Genomic DNA, 18,433 nt, shown 5'->3' on the forward strand with positions numbered 1-18,433 from the left:
AGACATAAGAAGATAGGGCACCATTGGAATATTAAATGTTATATGTGAAAAATTATTTGTAACTATGGAGGAAAAGAATTAAAAAATTGTTATATTTGTCAATTTTATTAAAATAACTAAATAAAAATAGCTAATACATAATATTATTGCTTCTTTTTTGGAGGCATTTGCTGAGGCTCTTCCCATGGCCTAGGACCTCGAATATTCTCCCATGAATCTAAGTCCAATTTTTTAAGTTTCTATTAAAAACAAAATCAGAGCTTTAGAAACAATAATAATAACAGATAAATATATAAACTTTACAAAATATTATTTAATGTTAGATAATTTAAGCAAACTCCCTGAATTACCTCATACTCTTCTTCCAGAGTAACTGTCTTTTTCTTTATACCTAATTTAGCAAGATTTTCAGGCTTTAACTGTAACATAGAAATTCAAGATATTAATTAATGTGCATTTTATTTCGTTTTTCAATGACATGTTAAGAGATTTACAACCTTTGTTATAAAAGAAGACTTTTTTTAACATACTTTTTGAATTTTATAAAAAATGCTAATAAATTTTCAGAATTTACTAACAAAGTCTCTCGAGAACATGATTACTAAAAAGGGTCATGCAGATGGATTACCAAACCTATCATTTTCTTCATTTAGCATCTCCATTATATAAAAAATATGTGAAGATGGACATATTAACTAATATTTCAGATTTGCAAGGACAAAAATGGAAAACCTTTTTATATCATAAGAGAATTTTTCATAAAGAGAAAAAAGAATAAATATATTTTTTTTTAAAAATTTGAAAGCATTCAGATTTTATATTACACCCAAAAAAGTGTTTAACATTTTGTGTGTTAACTTTATTGAGTAATATCATGTTCTTTGCACTTAAAACACATAAAATTCAATTGAACAGCAGCAAAATAGTATATCTTTAGAATTTCCAAGGTTTGGTCTCGCACACCAGAGATAAAAATGTTTCCTTCCGTACAGTGTTGCCATTGCTCCCTTTGAAATCGTTGAGTTTGTTTATCAAAAATTCATTGAAGTTTTACAAAATTTTAAATAGATATTACAACAGATTCAAAATTCAAAATCCGGGCTTCCAAGTGCCCATGTTCGGTTGGAGGACTAAATTTTTCAGAATTTGATGGCTCTAGGTACCGTTGTTTCTTCACAATGCAAGAAATATTCATGCAGATTCTTCATTATTTGGTTTCTTTAAATATAATACATAGCAATAATATTTGGTAGCAACAGTTTGAAAAGTGAATCTACGCAAAATGCAGTTTTAAAATTAATAGCCCTTCTGGGCTAATAAAAAATGGAGAGAGGTAAACAATTATTCTATAAATAAGCATATTAGAAATGTAATTAAGACACAATAACACGCCGAATAAATACTGATTCAGAAGTCAAACAACAAAAATCAGCGTTAATTCACAAAATTTTCACAGGACTAGTTTCGATGGTTTTACCGAACCATCATCTTCAGCTGCAAAACCGCAAATGAACAAGATAGGAAATAATGTTTAGATAACTACTTCTTCCTGGGTTACTTCAGTACTACAGTTTACCGTAAACCTTCATCGGTTTGCCTTCCACCACACTTTAAATCATGTCATCCGACTAAACAAAAGTTAGCTTCATTTTATTCCTATGTTTTCCGTGCTCTTCAAGTTTGCTCCTCCAAACTAGCCCTTGATGAAGAACTAAATTATTTAAAAGCAATAGCTATTGACAGGGGCTTTTCACCCAACATTATTAATCAAGCAGTTAAAAAATTCTCATCTCAACACACTAAAAGCCACACTCTTATTTTAGGAGATTATAAAAATTATGTTGTCATTCCCTTCTTTCCATCAATTAGCTATAAAGTTGCACATATTTTGCAGAAATTTAACTTTCGGGTTGTTTACTCTCCCATCAATAAAATTCCAACTTCTATACTCAAGGACCCCATTCCGGATATGAATTCCTGGGGTATTTATAGGATTCCTTGCCAGTGCGGTTTAATTTACATTGGCCAAACTAAGAGAGCCTTAAAATTTCGCGTCAAAGAACATGAGGCATATGTTAGAAAAAAGGAAACACAGAAGTCTTCTGTTGCTCAACATTGTTGGTCCGAAAATCACACTTTCAATTTTTCTGCTGCCAAAATTATTCAAAAAACATCTTCCATTGGAGAACTGGATTTTCTAGAGGCATTTCACATTCATAAAAATCTTTCTGTTCTAGTTAACGATCCTAATTCCAATCCAAATTTGCCTTCGGCTTTTAGAGAAATTATGTTTTAGTTCTGGTTTCGCCAACAGATGGCGCCACTTGCTTATTCTTGTCCAGGCTTTCTTATCTTATCTAAACATTATTTCCTATCTTGTTCATTTGCGGTTTTGCAGCTGAAGATGATGGTTCGGTAAAACCATCGAAACTAGTCCTGTGAAAATTTTGTGAATTAACGCTGATTTTTGTTGTTTGACTTCTGAATCAGTATATTAGAAATGTCTTTTATAAAATACACAATTGCTATAAATTCTTAAAAAATTAATAATTAGATATGATCTAAATTACATGAAATAGATGCATTATTGAAAATAAATAAAAGTAAAAATGAGTTAAGAAATACAGTATCCATGGCTTATTAAAATCACTTCCGTTCCAAACATATTGGAGTTTAAAAAGTGGCTGAGTTTAATCGATGGTAATTTGTGTATTGCAAATCGTGATATCAGTTTTACAATTCAAGAATTAATCTTAAAATAATAATTAAAAAATAATGCTGAAATTAAGTTATTTACATTTTTAAATTAACTCTTTGTTTTTAATGAAAACATTTTTATAATTATGTTTTTGATGAAATTGTATTTCTTACAAAAAATATTTTATCTACATTTGTTTCATTTTGTTCAACAACAATTTTTCAATTGTATTCTCAATTTTGTAAAACTGCTGGTAGTTCTTGTTCAGCACTTTTCAGATCAAGAGATTTTCTTAGAATTTATAGCGCTTTTATAGATTCTATTAAGGCTGGCATATCACGTTTTTCTGCATCCCTTTTCCTGTCAGTTTCTGCAGTTATTTTAACACTTTCATAATTAGTTTTTACACACACTGCTTCAATATGTTTACAAATTGACACATTAAGAAATAAATATTAAAAAATGAAACTTCATTCACTGTGTCTCAAATATTAACTATAAGGACTTTTCTAATATTTCTTTTACATCAAAATCACATTTTTGAAAATCGTTTTTAACCGATTTTAAGATATGGACTGTAATATACATGGCCTCTAGCAAGGGTATCAACTTGCTTATCTCCTTTGAAGGGTGTTTTCACAAAATTCAATTCTGCTCATCATTTTTTTAACATCTTTTCAGTAATAACATTTGAAAAAATCTAATTTTCATCCACAAGTGATTCCTTTCAAACATCAAGTTTTTCTGCTTTCGTAAATAATCAATACTGCCTTCTTAACTGTTGGATCCATACTGCATGTTAATAACACAACAATTCATTCCTTCAGCAAGCTGTTTCACTTTTAAACATTAATGTGTGTTTTAATAATGTTCTGTAATGTAGTCCAGTTTTGTCTGTATTATAAATTTTGTGCAACTTGTATTCATTTATAAGTTGAAGTAAAATGTTTTGTATCCAGCTATCAACTGCATGTGATCTTCCTTCTCTCTACACACTTTGTCCAACTTGTGAGCCTTATCTTAGCTAGTATAAAATTTTCTGCTACCATTTAGCGAATTAGTGAAAAATGCTCTAGAAAGAGAAACTATTATTAATTTTATAGCCTTGAAACCATTCTAGAAAAGTAGTTTCAACATCTTGCGATTTTCTGTCCCCCCTTACTTCCTTCATCCATTTTCATTTTTTATTATTTCTTCATTAATTATAATTTCTTGTTACAGTAAATAGCTCAATGCTGTTTGAGAACTTCCCATTTTAAATGCAGTCTACTCTAGCAGCAATTGCTAAGAGCATCAAAATTGTTTAATAATTTATCCACTTCTGTCGGGTTTTTTCTGCTAAGCATTCGACATATTACAAATTAAGTGCACAATAAGTTTAATATGTAATCCAGTGATATGCTCAAACTTCAAAACTTAACATTTCTAGCCAGCAGAAAGGTTTTCTTTGTTCATTTAGTTGATCTGTCACTTCATGATTACAAGCATGACCAATGCTTTCTTTTCTTTGCTTTTTCTTCAAAATACATATATAGTTTCCTTTTCAATCAAAAACTGTTAATTTATAGCAGCTAAGGGCTTTGATAGATACAAGTAGGATAATCTGGTACTGAAGAATTAGTCTTTCACAAAATTTTTATAAATTTCTGTGAACATAATGTATCTATCCAAAAAGGTTAATTTTGAACATGGAAACCTTTAACCAATGGGATACAGAACCACCACACATTAGCAATGTGTCTAGAGCAAGGGTTCTAGAATTTCATAGTTTCATGAGATAATGCAGTCAGTTTGCAGTCAGTCTTTTATTTACCTGTTAAGTATTTAGTTTTAGTTTATGAACATTAAAAGTATTTTACTCAACTTTTGGTATTTGTCAATATTTTCTATACTTTTTCTTGTTTATAAAACACATTAAAAAATGGTGTAAATGTATATGTGTTTTTCAAGTTTTGGCAAGGGATGGGGAAAGGAAGGACTGTCTGGCAATGGTGAAAAGAGTGCGTGAGGCCAAAAGAAAAAAAAAAGGTAGAGAACCTCTGCTTGGACAACTGTTTTTGTCACCCTTAAGCTGAGGAAATTCTGCCCTTTAAAGTTCAATGCAGAAAAAGAACTTGAAAAACACTGTTACTGGTATAGAAAAATTTCAGTCAAACTCATTTTATCAAAGCACTATATATTTGAACGATAAAGCCACAATACATGGTCCACCATACATTAATGGATTAAATACAAAAAGCTTTAAGTAGTATAGTAGTAAAGTAGTACAAGTAGAATAATCTGGTACTGAAGAATTAGTCTTTTTTGAATCCGAGTTTCAAAAGCAGTGAAAATGAGTTAAATGGTGTTTTTCTATTGATTAGTATATATTCACTTTGGTTCCTGGAAATCTGAATGTAAGAAGCAGCTGAGTTTATAAACCAATAAGTTTCATAAATGGTGGGCATTGTATATATACAGGGTGCTCAAATGAAAAGGTATAAAACATCATAACAACGAAAGCAGTTGAAATTTGAATATGCTGCTTTGGGATAATGTAGTGGAAAATCTAGGGATGTGAATGTTCTGTCTGGCATAGTTGCGTGCATATGCGGGGCACCCGCACATGATGCAGGAGAGAACCAGGCAGTTGTGTGTTCCATCCAATTGATGCAGCAGTGCGTGTGAGGAGATAGTGATATTTACATTGCAAAATTCAACAACTGTGGAGCAGCAAGGAGTTATCAGATTTCTCACTGTGAAAGGGGTTAAACCAGTCGATATTCATCGATGGATGATGGATGTATATAGGGCACAGACGACATATCTGACAAGTCAGTGAGAAAGGAGTGCCCGTTTTCATGAAGGCCAAAAGTATTTGAGTGATGACCTGAGAAAAGGACGCCTATTCTATGATCACTGGATTTGTCCACAACTTAGACGAACAATATTGACTCAAAAAAAAAACGGTATGGGCAGCCATCACAACTTATCAGAGAAAGACATTCTGTGGTCCTCAGTTGGTGGGCAGGTGGGTCCATTTGACTTAACTGAAAGGGAACAAAGCTTCAAGGAGCTTTAGAGCTTTCAAGAAGCTTCAAAGCTTTAGACCAATCGCAGCACAGACCAGTGACGAAATTTATAGCGCAAGCTGACTGAAGTTCTAGGAATATTCTCCCATTATTTCACGAACTCACACGCTGCATTTGTAGTTCGAAAAAAATGGCACGAAACAGTATTATGACCAACACGCATAATAAACGCAGGAATTTAGGTCTAGAGTGATGTGGGATACCATGAAAGCAACAGTAAATAGATAAGAGTAAATGAATTAAGCTTAGTTCAAATCTTTTTAGAAATAAACAATTTTAATCATTTAAATTTACAATATGATTAATTTGCATTACAATCTAATAGCAAACTAAGTTGTTGTTTTTTTCCATGCTTACATTAAAACTGTTTTCACGCAATTTACTTTACATTTAATATTAGAAACATATTTCCTTAAGTAAGAAATTAGAAAGGAAATATTTCTTTCTTAATTTTTTCTTCCTTTTTTTTTTTTTTTTTTTTTTTAATTTTCTTTTTCTATGAAAATTATTTCTTTCGGGAAAAGAAATAAAATTCATTCGCTATTACAGTATGCCCGATTGCTGCTGCATTCAGCAATCACACATGCATGAAAATGGTTTATTTTAAATAATTTATTCTATAATTAACTTTATAACTTAAAAAATAAGAAAATATTTTTTCAATATAAAATATATAACTAAAATTATACTAATCTATCCTGTATATGTGATTAATTCGTATCGCAATTTTTGTCACACAATTACTAATAGTACTACTTTTTTTTTAATATTACATTGCTGTTATTTTATTTTTTTATATTCTTCCTTCTCAAAAGATTTTATTCTGTGAAAATAATTAAAAGATAGTAATATCATTTTCACAATCCAAGTACTAAAGAAAAAATAATCAGTGTAGGTCTCCTGAAGTCATTGTCAAACCAGACACATTAAATAGAAAACTAATAATAATCAATATCTCTTTTACAATATAAAAATGAGAACTCTGCTATAAACAGTATTTTTTTTTTTTTTTTTTTTTTTTTTTAAGATTGCAAAGAAACAATGATTTTTTTAATACTAATAGATTACAAAAGTACTATTCTATGAACAAACCCTCAGTCTTATAGCATTGTTATTTGGCATAATACAATAATAATGCAGTATAATTTTGCTAATAAGCCCACCAGCGGCCAAGCAGTAGAGTCACCAGTTTTAAATCGTAATAAAATTACGCACATACAAACACACACAACAAAAAAGAAAAATATATACTTTATATTACTCCCAAAGAGCCATTTTTTTAACATTTTGCGTGCTATCTTTATTTAATAAATATCATGTTCTTCGCACTTAAACAGTAAAATTCAATTTAACAGCAATATCATATAAGTTAAAAAGAGCATATCTTTAGAATTTCTGATACATAGTCTCATGCGCTAGAGATGAAAATGTTTTTTTTTCTTTTTTTTTTTCCCCCCGTACAATGTTGACATTGCTCGCATTGAAATCATCGAGTTTTTTAATTAAACACTCATAAATGCTTTACAAAATATGAAATAGGTAATAAAACAAATTCCCAGTTCCAAATTTGGGTCCCTAGATGCCTATATTAGGATGGAGGATTACGTTATTCAAAATTTCATGGCTCAAGGTACCGTTGTTTTATCACAGTGCGAGAAACATTCATACATTTATGCAGATAATAAATTCATTATTTAATTTATTTAAATATAATACAGTGTGATAATATTTTGTGGCAACGATTTGAAACATTTATCCTGAAACGTCACAAAATGGCTAAACGAAATTAATAGCCCTTCTGAGCTAAAACTTATTTTTAAAAGTATTACACTAGTAGTAGTATTGCTACTGAAAAAAAAATATTATAAAGCTATTTCATAGTTTTATAATTTTTTTTTTTAATTTTTATTTTACAGTAGTGTGAATTTCGCGTAATAATGAACGACATTCCTTTTTGTGTTCACAGTATTGTTCATAAGGTATTAAACGCTTAGATTTTAAAATAAATGTAATTCTTGCTGTACATAAATCGAGCAGGAGCTTATCGGATGACTATATTTGTATTAAATGAAGAAGGTTTATGTGCTTGATAAATTTATTATCTTCTACATTTTTAAAGCATATAATTACCATTTATATGTATAATTTAGGAATAGTATAAATAACCTTTCTTTCAGCAGAAATTATGTTCTTGTTTTCTGAATGTGTGGCTCCAAATACTAAAATAGAAAACTAAACTCAGTTCATTGCAAATTAAAATAACTATAAATTTTGGCAATCCGAAATTCACAATGAAAACATCTTCTGGCAGAGCAAAAGCATCAACATATTTTCTATAAATTCACCACCAATTCAGAGATCGACGATTGTATTCTTTGTTTAAATATGAAAAAAACAGCAGCGAAAACACATACAAAGCCATTGTCTACTTAGTAAGTCAACTGCACAACCCTGATTGACGACGCGGCAGCACTTTTTCACGCGCTTTCGACAACTTTACTCAGAGAATATAGGATGTCGGGCAGACCTGTTTTTCGCTAGTAGCAACATCTGGCGGCCCAAAACTTGCTGTCGACTCTCATAGTGTAGAATAATTGTTTTGGGTAGGCGAACTCATCAACAAGGTGAACAACCTACAGAAAAATTATAAGTGTGTCGCAATGCAAGTGTTGATAGCGATGGTGGGAGCTGGCGTTGAAACTGTGTGGATAACTGTGCATGACAGTTTGTATTACTGGAAGGTCTGTGGGCAGCAAGTTACAAAGAAGCTCAGCGAACAGCAGAAGGAACTATGTATGTAACACTGCAACACCTGTTCCGATATCATGAAGATACCACTTTCCTGGAGCAGATCATCACTGGTGTCATCACTTCAAGCCAAAGTGAGACAGCATGTGTCTCCCTAAAAAATTCAAAGCAAAATTCAACTCTGTATCCTATGCAAGTCGATGAAGAGAAAACGGCCTCTGCTGCTCATGATATGAGTGAATCTGCTTCACGATAAAGCAAATCCACTCATCTCCACGGTCATACAAAGTGTAATGGCCAAGTCCAAGCATCTACCCAGGCATGTCGCCCCGTGATTTCCATGTGTTTAGTCTGCTAAAAACACATCTCAATAGGAAGTGCTTCAGTTCGAAAGACAAACCGAAGGCCACAGTGGAGTTCTGGCTCCTGACATAGGGAGTGAAATGGGAATATTTTGGCTCATGAAACAATGGGATCGCTATGTTCATGCCTGAGGTAATTACTTGTGAATAAACACTTCAATTATACGCATAGTGTCATTTCATACATTTTCAATTAAATACCACTTATAATTTTAAAAATGCTCAGTTTGTTTTACTGATGTACAATGATGTATTATAATATATTTGAAAGATAAAATAAGATCTTTAGCTAGATTGGGAACATCAAAGGCCAATACTATTCTTTAAAAAGTGGATGTATTTAAAGGCTACTCCAAAAATCTAGATGTCACATTGTGTTAAGATGGTATTTGTTAGTATGTCAGTTAGCATACCTGACTCATGCACAGCCAGCTTAACAACATGATGTGAAAAGTGAAAAGACTAGACAAGTGATAAATCAAACAGAAATATAATAACCAGCACCTCTCATAGTAAAAACCTCTGTAGATAATTACCTCAGAAACTGACCAGCATTTCTCCAAATGTAAATAAATACTGATACTGAATATCATCTGAGGTGACTACTTGCATCATACTAAAAGCATCTGGAACTACATTTGGTCACTTTAAGAAGTTTTCTGGCAATCTTGATTTTCCATCAGGACTAATGTTATGAATAAATGATAAAAACTGAAGGAAACACACATTTTTTTTAATTGCATTCTGAAAATTTTAGTTACAATGTTATGCTATTAAAATACTTCATTATTACCATTACATTTTATTTCCGATACACATAATGATGCACAGAATTATAATTAGATATTTTGCAACTCGTACATCATATGGTGTTATTAATAAATTCTGGTACTATTCCGTTTTGAGGACCGTAAAAAATTGCAGTGAAAATTTATTCGCAAAAGCGCCAAATCTAGCAAACGCGCCCATTTAACACCGCGCCAAATCTAGCGTACGCGCTGATTTCAGATTGCGTAAGTTTTATAGTTCTATATTTCTTAAGACGCCATTGAAATACTAGTTTAATTTTTAAATCCATTTTTTTGATTTTAAATCCTTTTCTGATATCCTATGGATTTAACAATTTGGGAATTGCCCATGACGAAAAGTACGCGATAGAATTTTGGGTAAAGTGCAGAATCACCCACTGCTTGACGCGTTTTTAAGAATTGCTTATACTCGTTATCCATGTACACATCGATCTATTTTCACTTAAAAAACAAAAATCCCAGAATTGCACAAAAATGGCACTGCGCACACCCTTGACTTTATCTATGTACACATTGACAAAACTGACAAAAATCCAATTGTTTTTACCCTTGTAAAAAGCGGCAAACAAATAAGTGAGCGATTCTGCACTTCACAGAGATTTTTTTCAAAGAAAAGGCATCATTCATTATAGAAAATTATGTTTGAACAACCAACGAGATGAAACTATGCTTTAGCGATAACTCGGTAGCGAAATAGCGATGCACGCATCCATTCAGTTATGTTTAGCAAATTTTATATACATTATAATAACGATCTGAAATATGTAGTTATTTACTCTTATACTTCCATTCAGTCATGTTTAGCCTTTTTTATATAAATTATAATAATAAAAAAGTATTATATGAAATTAGCCTTTCATCCAAATTAAAACATCAATATTAGATAGTTATTTACTAGTATTATACTTCCTTTCTTGCGTTAGGGTTGCCACAATTATTTTTGGCAGCATTGGCATCAACAATAGTTTGACGATTTTTTACGGCCTTCAAAACCGAATAGTACCTAAATGGTATTTATTATACTGATAGTAAAAAAAAACTCATGGTGCACAAAATAAAAATAAAATTGCTTTTGAAATCAATCATTTTTATATGCTGATATGCAATGAACTTTAACATAAAAGACAGGTAAAAAACTTAAGCATTATTAACTGGCAATAATTTCAGATCTTTACTTATAGTAGCACATAAAAATTATGAATTGAAAATATTTACATACCTCTATGGTGTTAACAATACAACAATGGATGAAAAAGTTTTAAATATTTTTTTATCCTTGGGATACTGATGTTAAGAAGGAAATTAACTGAACATGCAATAAAAATGATAACTATTTCTCAATTAATATGAAGTCACATTAGCATATAATAGTTTGATAAAAGCACAGAACAGAACACTCAAACTTTATTTGAAAAGACTTCATGGAATGGCAGTGCTGAAGACTCCAAAGTAAAAATTGATTAAATATAATTGATCTATGAATAAGTTTATTTAATACTATTTTTGTCATGAAATATGTTTGGAAAACTACTATACATAATTTTTTCATTCTTCAACACATTTAGTAAAGTCTAAAAAATTTTTCTGCTGCTTTATACGATTTTAGTCTGATAATCTGACACTGCCAAAGTCTTGATCACCCCAGATTATCAGATCATATATGTAAAGAAAATATTAAATAACTGAAAATTTAATGTTACATTATTTTAAACATTAAAATGAGAATAAAAGAGCAAGGTTAATTAATATATATTAACTGTTCGAATTATTTCAGTTATGATGATTGACAACTGCATTTTATAGTCTCATAGATGAACTAAATTTTTTTCCCACATGCATATGCTAATTTAGAAAATTTACATTGAATTCAGTTGCAACTTATAACAGTAATATCGCAAAATCTATACCTTAATTAGACAGAAACAAAAGGAAAAATATAAATTTTTAGTACTTTTTTCACATTGAGCTTTTTCCTCTTGCCAAAATCAGAAACAAATATTTTTGCTAGGTGGTCACCTTAACCCCACTTAAAGCCATTTGGTTAAAATATTGATATCTCAGTCTAAAAGCACATTATGCCAAATAAGTTTAGTTTTCTATACAGTCAGCATTATATTATTTGAAGATAATAATGATATTTGTACACATACTATCCAGACTAGAGACATCCAAAAATGATTGCTCATAGTGCAAAAAATCTTTTATTATGATCCTTTAAACCAATAAAAAAAGAAAAAAAAAAAAAATCTTTGGTACTTTTCCGTTTTGCCAGCACAAATCTTGCCAAGCAGACCTTTACTGGCGACAACACACAGAATACACATAAAAAATACTAACAAATGTTAGTTCTAAGAACTTTTTATTTTGAAGGCATAAACATTTTAATGTCGTTTAAAATTTTGTAAAAAGGCCAATAAATAAAGACAATAAATTTGTAAAAAGACATCAATTTAAGAATTTACTATGCTTTCATGGTACAACATCCTAATTCACCGGTTCATATTACGTGACCTCATCTCACGTAAACTATGCTACAAAATCTAATTCTCTCAGTAATCATCTACATTAATTTCTAGTTAAATATTAATTTGGAATACAAGTTTAAATGCAAGAATTATTTCAATTCGTACGAATAGCCTACTCAGAAATTATGTAAAATTGCAGTGCTTTATCTCGCTATTGCATTTTCATTAAAATTAATAAATTTAACCCTTGACTTTGCCTTTTCTATATATTCACCATAGGGTGAGCGGTGTGATTACATCCTAATTGACTTAATTACTGCCTGCAAATGGCCTGTCTGGTCAAAATTCTATGTAATTGTATGTCAGTATTGAAAGAAACAATGAATCTGATAAGAAATGGCTGTGACTTGTTTTGAAAATGAGGAGTAAAAGGTCACCAGTAAGGATATTCCGTTTAGCATCGGTTGTACCATTATTGGTGACTTTATTGCCTGCGCCGGCAAAATAGAAAAGTACCAATTCTTCAAAAATTTTCAAATTCACTACAGCAGCACCTTCTCAGTACTTTCCTGGGGGTGCTAGGATCAGGCAATCAGACCCACTGGTCTGGCCTCCCAACGTGATTTCACTTTAATATTTGTAGTGAGGTTTATTAAAAATCACTGAAAAATTCAATTACAGTTCTACATGGATTTGAAATAATGTATGTAACAATATCTCAGATATTTGAAAATGTCAAAACTTGAGTACTGTTTTGACATCTGTCAAGATTAAAAAAAAAAGTGCCCACACTGAATTTACTAATAACCATGGCCCTTATTTACAAGATATACGAGGGTAAGTTGAAAAATAAGTTTCCCCTGTCGACTGTGGTCAGAGTTGTGTATGAAAGTCAAAAAATAGAATGAGACATTAAAGATATGACATACCTTTATTTTATTCTTCTCGTACGAGTACGTTGAGACATTTGTCACATCGCTTGATAAGCTTCAAAAAGTCCTCCAAAAAAAATTCACGCTTTGCATATGGTAGAAGCGTTGAACGGCTATGGGTGAAAGGCGAAACAGCAAGAAAATGCGCAAGTCACCGATACACCATTGGGTAGAGGTCGCTGCAAATCAAGCAGATGGCGCTGTTGCAGTGCCTGCGCAAAGCGGAGACCAGCCTCTCATTTGAGCCCTGGTAGGTATTGAGAGAAGGTGCGTTTTGAATTCATGGTCAAAGGAGGAAGTGAGAGCGGTTATCTGCTATGAATGGGCACGTGGAGTATCAGGAACAGAAATTCATAACCGCCTCATGGAAGTCTATGGGCCAGGTGTGATGTCGAAGCAAATGGTGCAGAGATGGTGTCGCACATTCAGTGATGGACGTCAGCAAGTGGAGGACATACCGAGAGCTGGACGGACGCGCATGGCCACTACAGATGCAAATGTCAGGAAGGTGGATGACATGATTAGAGTGAACCGGCGTATCACCATCGATGAAGTAGCGGAAGAACTTGGAATCTCACATGAGCGAGCTCAAAACATCATCCACGACATTCTTTGATACAGAAAAGTGTCAGCACGATGGGTGCCCCGACAATTGACATCAACACACAAGGAACAACGCATGGGGGTCAGCCTGGAACATCTCGTGCGTTACCATGAAGATGGCAATGACTTTCTGTTTCGGATTGTGACGGGGATGAAACGTGGGCCCACGCCAGAATCGAAGGCCGCATCTATGGAGTGGAAACCTCCGTCATCACCTGTCCGAAAGAAGTTCAAGAACACTCCCTCTGCAGGTAAAGTGCTCCTCACAGTTTTCTGGAACGCCCAAGAAGTTTTGTTGCTGGACTTTTTGGAGGTTGGAACCATCAATGCTACACGCTACTGTGACACCCTGTCGAAATTGAAAGAGGCGATTCGGAAAAAGCGGCCTGGCCTTCTCACATCTGGCGTTCTGCTGTTGGATGACAATGCCAGACCACATTCGGCGACGGCAATGCAAAACCATATTGCAACTCTTGGTTGGGAGCGCCTACACCATCCGCCATACAGTCCTGATCTCGCACCAAGCGACTTCCATCTGTTTCCGGCTTTGAAGAAAAATCTCGGGGGAAGGCGCTTTGGAAGCAATACTGAAGTGAAACAAGCCGTTCAACGCTTCTTCCATATGCAAAGCCCTGTTTTCCTGGAGGGCTTTTTGAAGCTTATCAAGCGATATGACAAATATCTCAATGTACTTGGTACCTATGTGGAAAAATAAAGGTATGTCATATCTTTAATGTCTCATTCTATTTTTTGACTTTCATACACAACTCTGACCACAGTCGATAGGGGAAACTTATTTTTCAACTTACCCTCGTATAAAGATATAGAAGGGAAGGGAAATCCTGATGATGTCACCTATGAACAAAAGATCCTTATCACACCATAATGGCACCATACATAACGGAATAGCATAACGAAAAAAAAAATATTTGGTACTTTCTGATTATCTAACCCTCACTTTCTGATTATCTAACCCAAAATGTCGTGAGAAAGTATTCATGAAGCAAAGCAGTATGTCATCACAACAATTATGTGGAAACCATGATGTCAGTAAAAAATATTTATGTGCCAATCTAGGAATGCATATGTATAGTACATGCACTTGATTAGTGCGCAATACAGAAATTATACACAGCTCAATTTGTGCAATTCTCTGATTTTTTTTAAAGCAAAAAACAGATTGCTGTGTACATGAGGGGAGGGGGAACCAAAAAAAAAAAAAAAAAAGGATGTCATAAAAAAGGTGTTTTTTCACCTTTTTTTTTTTTTTTTTTTTTTTTTTTTTTTTAATTTTATTATACACAGCTCATATTATACACAGCTCAATTTGTGCAATTCTCTGATTTTTTTTAAAGCAAAAAACAGATTGCTGTGTACATGAGGGGAGGGGGAACCAAAAAAAAAAAAAAAAAAGGATGTCATAAAAAAGGTGTTTTTTCACCTTAATTTTATTGCTCTTGTATAATTTCTTAGCATACCATCATTTTGAAAAATGGCTGTTGCCTTTCGAGCATTAGCTTGCCTAAAAAAATAGTTTCCAATGCATTCGCGCATTGTCTCTAAAATCATGACTTTTCGGCAGGGAGTGCAGATAATAATAATAATAACTAAATACTTTAATTTTATAAATGTCATATATGACCTAAAATACAAATAATTTTTTCACAATCAAGTATGTATTTAGGATTTCAAGTATGTATAAGATATTTTGGGAAAACTCAGATAAGCGGCACTTGGCACAATTTTTTCGCCATCTTTTTTAATCGCAAAAAAATCGCCATATCCTCAGGAGGAATTTTTTGACGCAGAGAAGGAAATGGCATCAAAAGGCGCTTTCCAAAAATGCCGGGGGGGGAAGAGGAAATTCTGCTGGGCAAAAATCATGTGAGGCAAAGTGTAACGTTTGCACTGAGATGGTAAACCATACACATAGAACAAATTGTAAACGATTAGTTATTGTTGTGATTAAGTAAATCTACATACCTTTTTTCATCTTAGTATTTTGTATTATGATTATATATAACTCCAGCATTATTAACTTTTATACTTTTCTCTTTTAATTCTTACCATTAATTTGAACAGTTATTCGTAATAAGGGTTATATATGTTTCAAAGCATATTCTTTATATAAATGCAGTAATGACCACAAAAATGCGATATATATCACATGGTTAATGATGGAAGTTTAAAAAAATAAAATATGCTTGTCTTTCCACAATAATATTGCATCCTCGAAATGTATTCCAGGCTATTCAATAATCCAGTCAGGTTTATATTTTACATTCTGTATTCTTTAATGCACATAATTTTTATTAATAAGGTTAAGAGGGTTATTTTTATTCTTTTTTTCTTGTTTAAGTATGAAAATAGTTTACATGTAGATACATGTAGTTTTCATATTACATTCAGGAAATGTAATCCTGTAATGCATAACTTCAGGGAAACAGGATTTGTAACAAATGCTTCTATGGCTTTTCACGTTATGCAATTGTTTAAATTTCAGAAAGAGACCAATCAAATAAAAATAAGATAAGGTTATTTGAATTTGTCTGTATTTATTCCATGAAAAGTTGAATCCTAAATGATAATAATAATGATAATAATAATAATAATAAATACAGTGATGCAAAGATTTCTATGTTTTACTTATTTGAAGCTTCACTTTATTTTATATTCATTACTATTAAACATGAACATGAGTAAAACATCAGAAAAATCTATAAATATAAATCTTATTCAACAATTTGAATATACAAATTTAATTAACTTTTATTCGTTTTTTTGTGAAAAAATAAAGAAATGCACATGTTTTGGCTAACGATTTAGATTTTTTACTGATATATCCCAACTTTTAATCCACAAAATCCTCTATATAAAGAAATCAGTAAAATATGCTTGATGTAGAAAAACAGAAGAATAATGTTTGTTTAATATTTTATACTAACTTATTAGCATTTCAAAGTCTGATTATCATTTTATTGCATTTTTAATAATTATATTTGTATATAAATTTGATTATGAGGTGCTAAAAAACTTCTTTTATGATACAAGGTATCTTTCAGAGGCTGAAGGGTATAACTGTTGCACAGTTCGTCTCGAAGTCAAGCCATGGCTAACAGACTTCTCTCTCCTTAAGCAAATAGGCTAGGAGTGCTTTTGATATTCTAAATACTCCTAATCATATTTATACATAGGGCTAATCTTTGGAATATGGTAACAGGTAGTTTGGCGACATTTTGGTTACTAGCTAGGACTTTAGCAGTGTACATGTTACAGTGAAAAACCGAAATTGGAGAATGTCGACTTTCACCGGAGAATATCAACATTCACCAAATACGTCGGTGAAAGGCCAAATATTTCACTACATTCTTGTATATTTGGACCTTCACCGGTGTATGTCGACAATCACAGATATGCTGTGGTGAAAGTCAAAAAGAGAGGTCATAAACTGCCATAATAGTTTAAGTTGTTGCAATAAATAAGATTTGAATCACATAATTTAGTAAGTTTTTTATTACTGTTATTTTATTTTCTCATTTAGAATGTATTGTTTAACTTTCATTATTTTCCTTTCTCATTTTGAATGTATTGTGTGTTTTAGATTCTCATGTTCTTAAGTTCTTATTTCAAGTCTCAAGTGCGTTTATTCGCGACTGAATTACGGAGAAGAAAATATAATATTGTTATCTGTTCAACATTCACCATTAGTACATGGTGAATGTCGACATTGAACGGTGTAAGTCAGAAATAAGAGTATTTGGAAAATATTTCGGACATACACCAAAAGACTATGTGAATGTTGACATTCACTGGTGAAAGTCGACATTCTCCAGATTTCAGTGTTTCACCGTAACATACATAGATAAAGTCAAGAATGTGTGCAATGCCATTTTTGTGCAATTCTGGGATGTTTTTCTAAGCAAAAATAAGTTGACGTGTGCATGGATACCGTGTATGTGCAATTCTTAAAAATGCGGCAAGCAGTGGGCAATTCTGCACTTTCTCCCAATTTCGCACCTAATCTTCGTCATGATTAAGCACTTTTGTTCCATAAAAGTTCTAGCATAAGCATAATTCGGCTAGCAGATTGTTGGGAAAAAAATGGTGAGTTAAAAAAAAAAAAAAAAAAAACCTTTACTTCGTGAAAACAAAATGGCATCCAAAAAAAAAAAAAAACTAGCAGGTTGCTGTAGCAGGGTTGGTCGCCAAATTATCGCCAAGTTACCATAATCCAAAGATTAACCATACATGGACATAATTAGAAAAAAGGCATTTGGTTAGATTAAACAAATGACTTCCGGAAATTAAAAAATATATATATATTCGTATTAGAAATACAATGAATTTATTTAGAAATTAATTCCTGTTTGTTATGTTTAGACTTGTAGCCTTGGCTACTAATGTTTAAAATTAATTTATGACTAGTAACAGCATGAATTATAAACAAATAGCTAAGTTATTGCATTTTATTTTCCAGCTATCGAAATGCGACGCTACGAGCAACGTTTTGAAACCAAAACCTAGCAATCATGAATCAGAACTAGAACTAGTTGCCATTCAGCATAAAGAAATTTATATATGAATATTAACAAAATATTAAAGTTAATTTTATAAAATAATTAAATATGTGAACAAATATATGAAATAAAAAATAATTATTTCTCATGCACTAACTGGGCCACTACACTACTCCCCCACCAGTAACTAAGTTATGTTACGAAGATGGAGAAATAGGTAGTAACTAG

General features: G+C 32.0%; 1 protein-coding gene across 1 annotated transcript in view; it reads right to left on the reverse strand.

Annotated features, from left to right (window-relative positions):
• Positions 1 to 86: 86 nt before the first annotated feature.
• The window catches only part of l(3)neo43 (cytochrome c oxidase assembly protein COX16 homolog l(3)neo43), a 28,513-nt gene continuing 10,166 nt past the window's right edge, over positions 87 to 18,433 (reverse strand). The window contains exons 3-4 of the mRNA XM_035363881.2: positions 351 to 419; positions 87 to 239 (exon numbers count right to left, since the gene is read on the reverse strand). Of these exons, the coding sequence (XP_035219772.1) occupies positions 144 to 239; positions 351 to 419 (165 nt within the window). The 3' untranslated portion in view covers positions 87 to 143. The remainder of the gene's footprint in view (positions 240 to 350; positions 420 to 18,433) is intronic.

The sequence above is a fragment of the Stegodyphus dumicola genome, chromosome 5, assembly GCF_044657685.1.
Source record: "Stegodyphus dumicola isolate Sdum_Otavi_A_Nest chromosome 5, ASM4465768v1".
In the NCBI taxonomy this organism is placed as follows: domain Eukaryota; kingdom Metazoa; phylum Arthropoda; class Arachnida; order Araneae; family Eresidae; genus Stegodyphus; species Stegodyphus dumicola.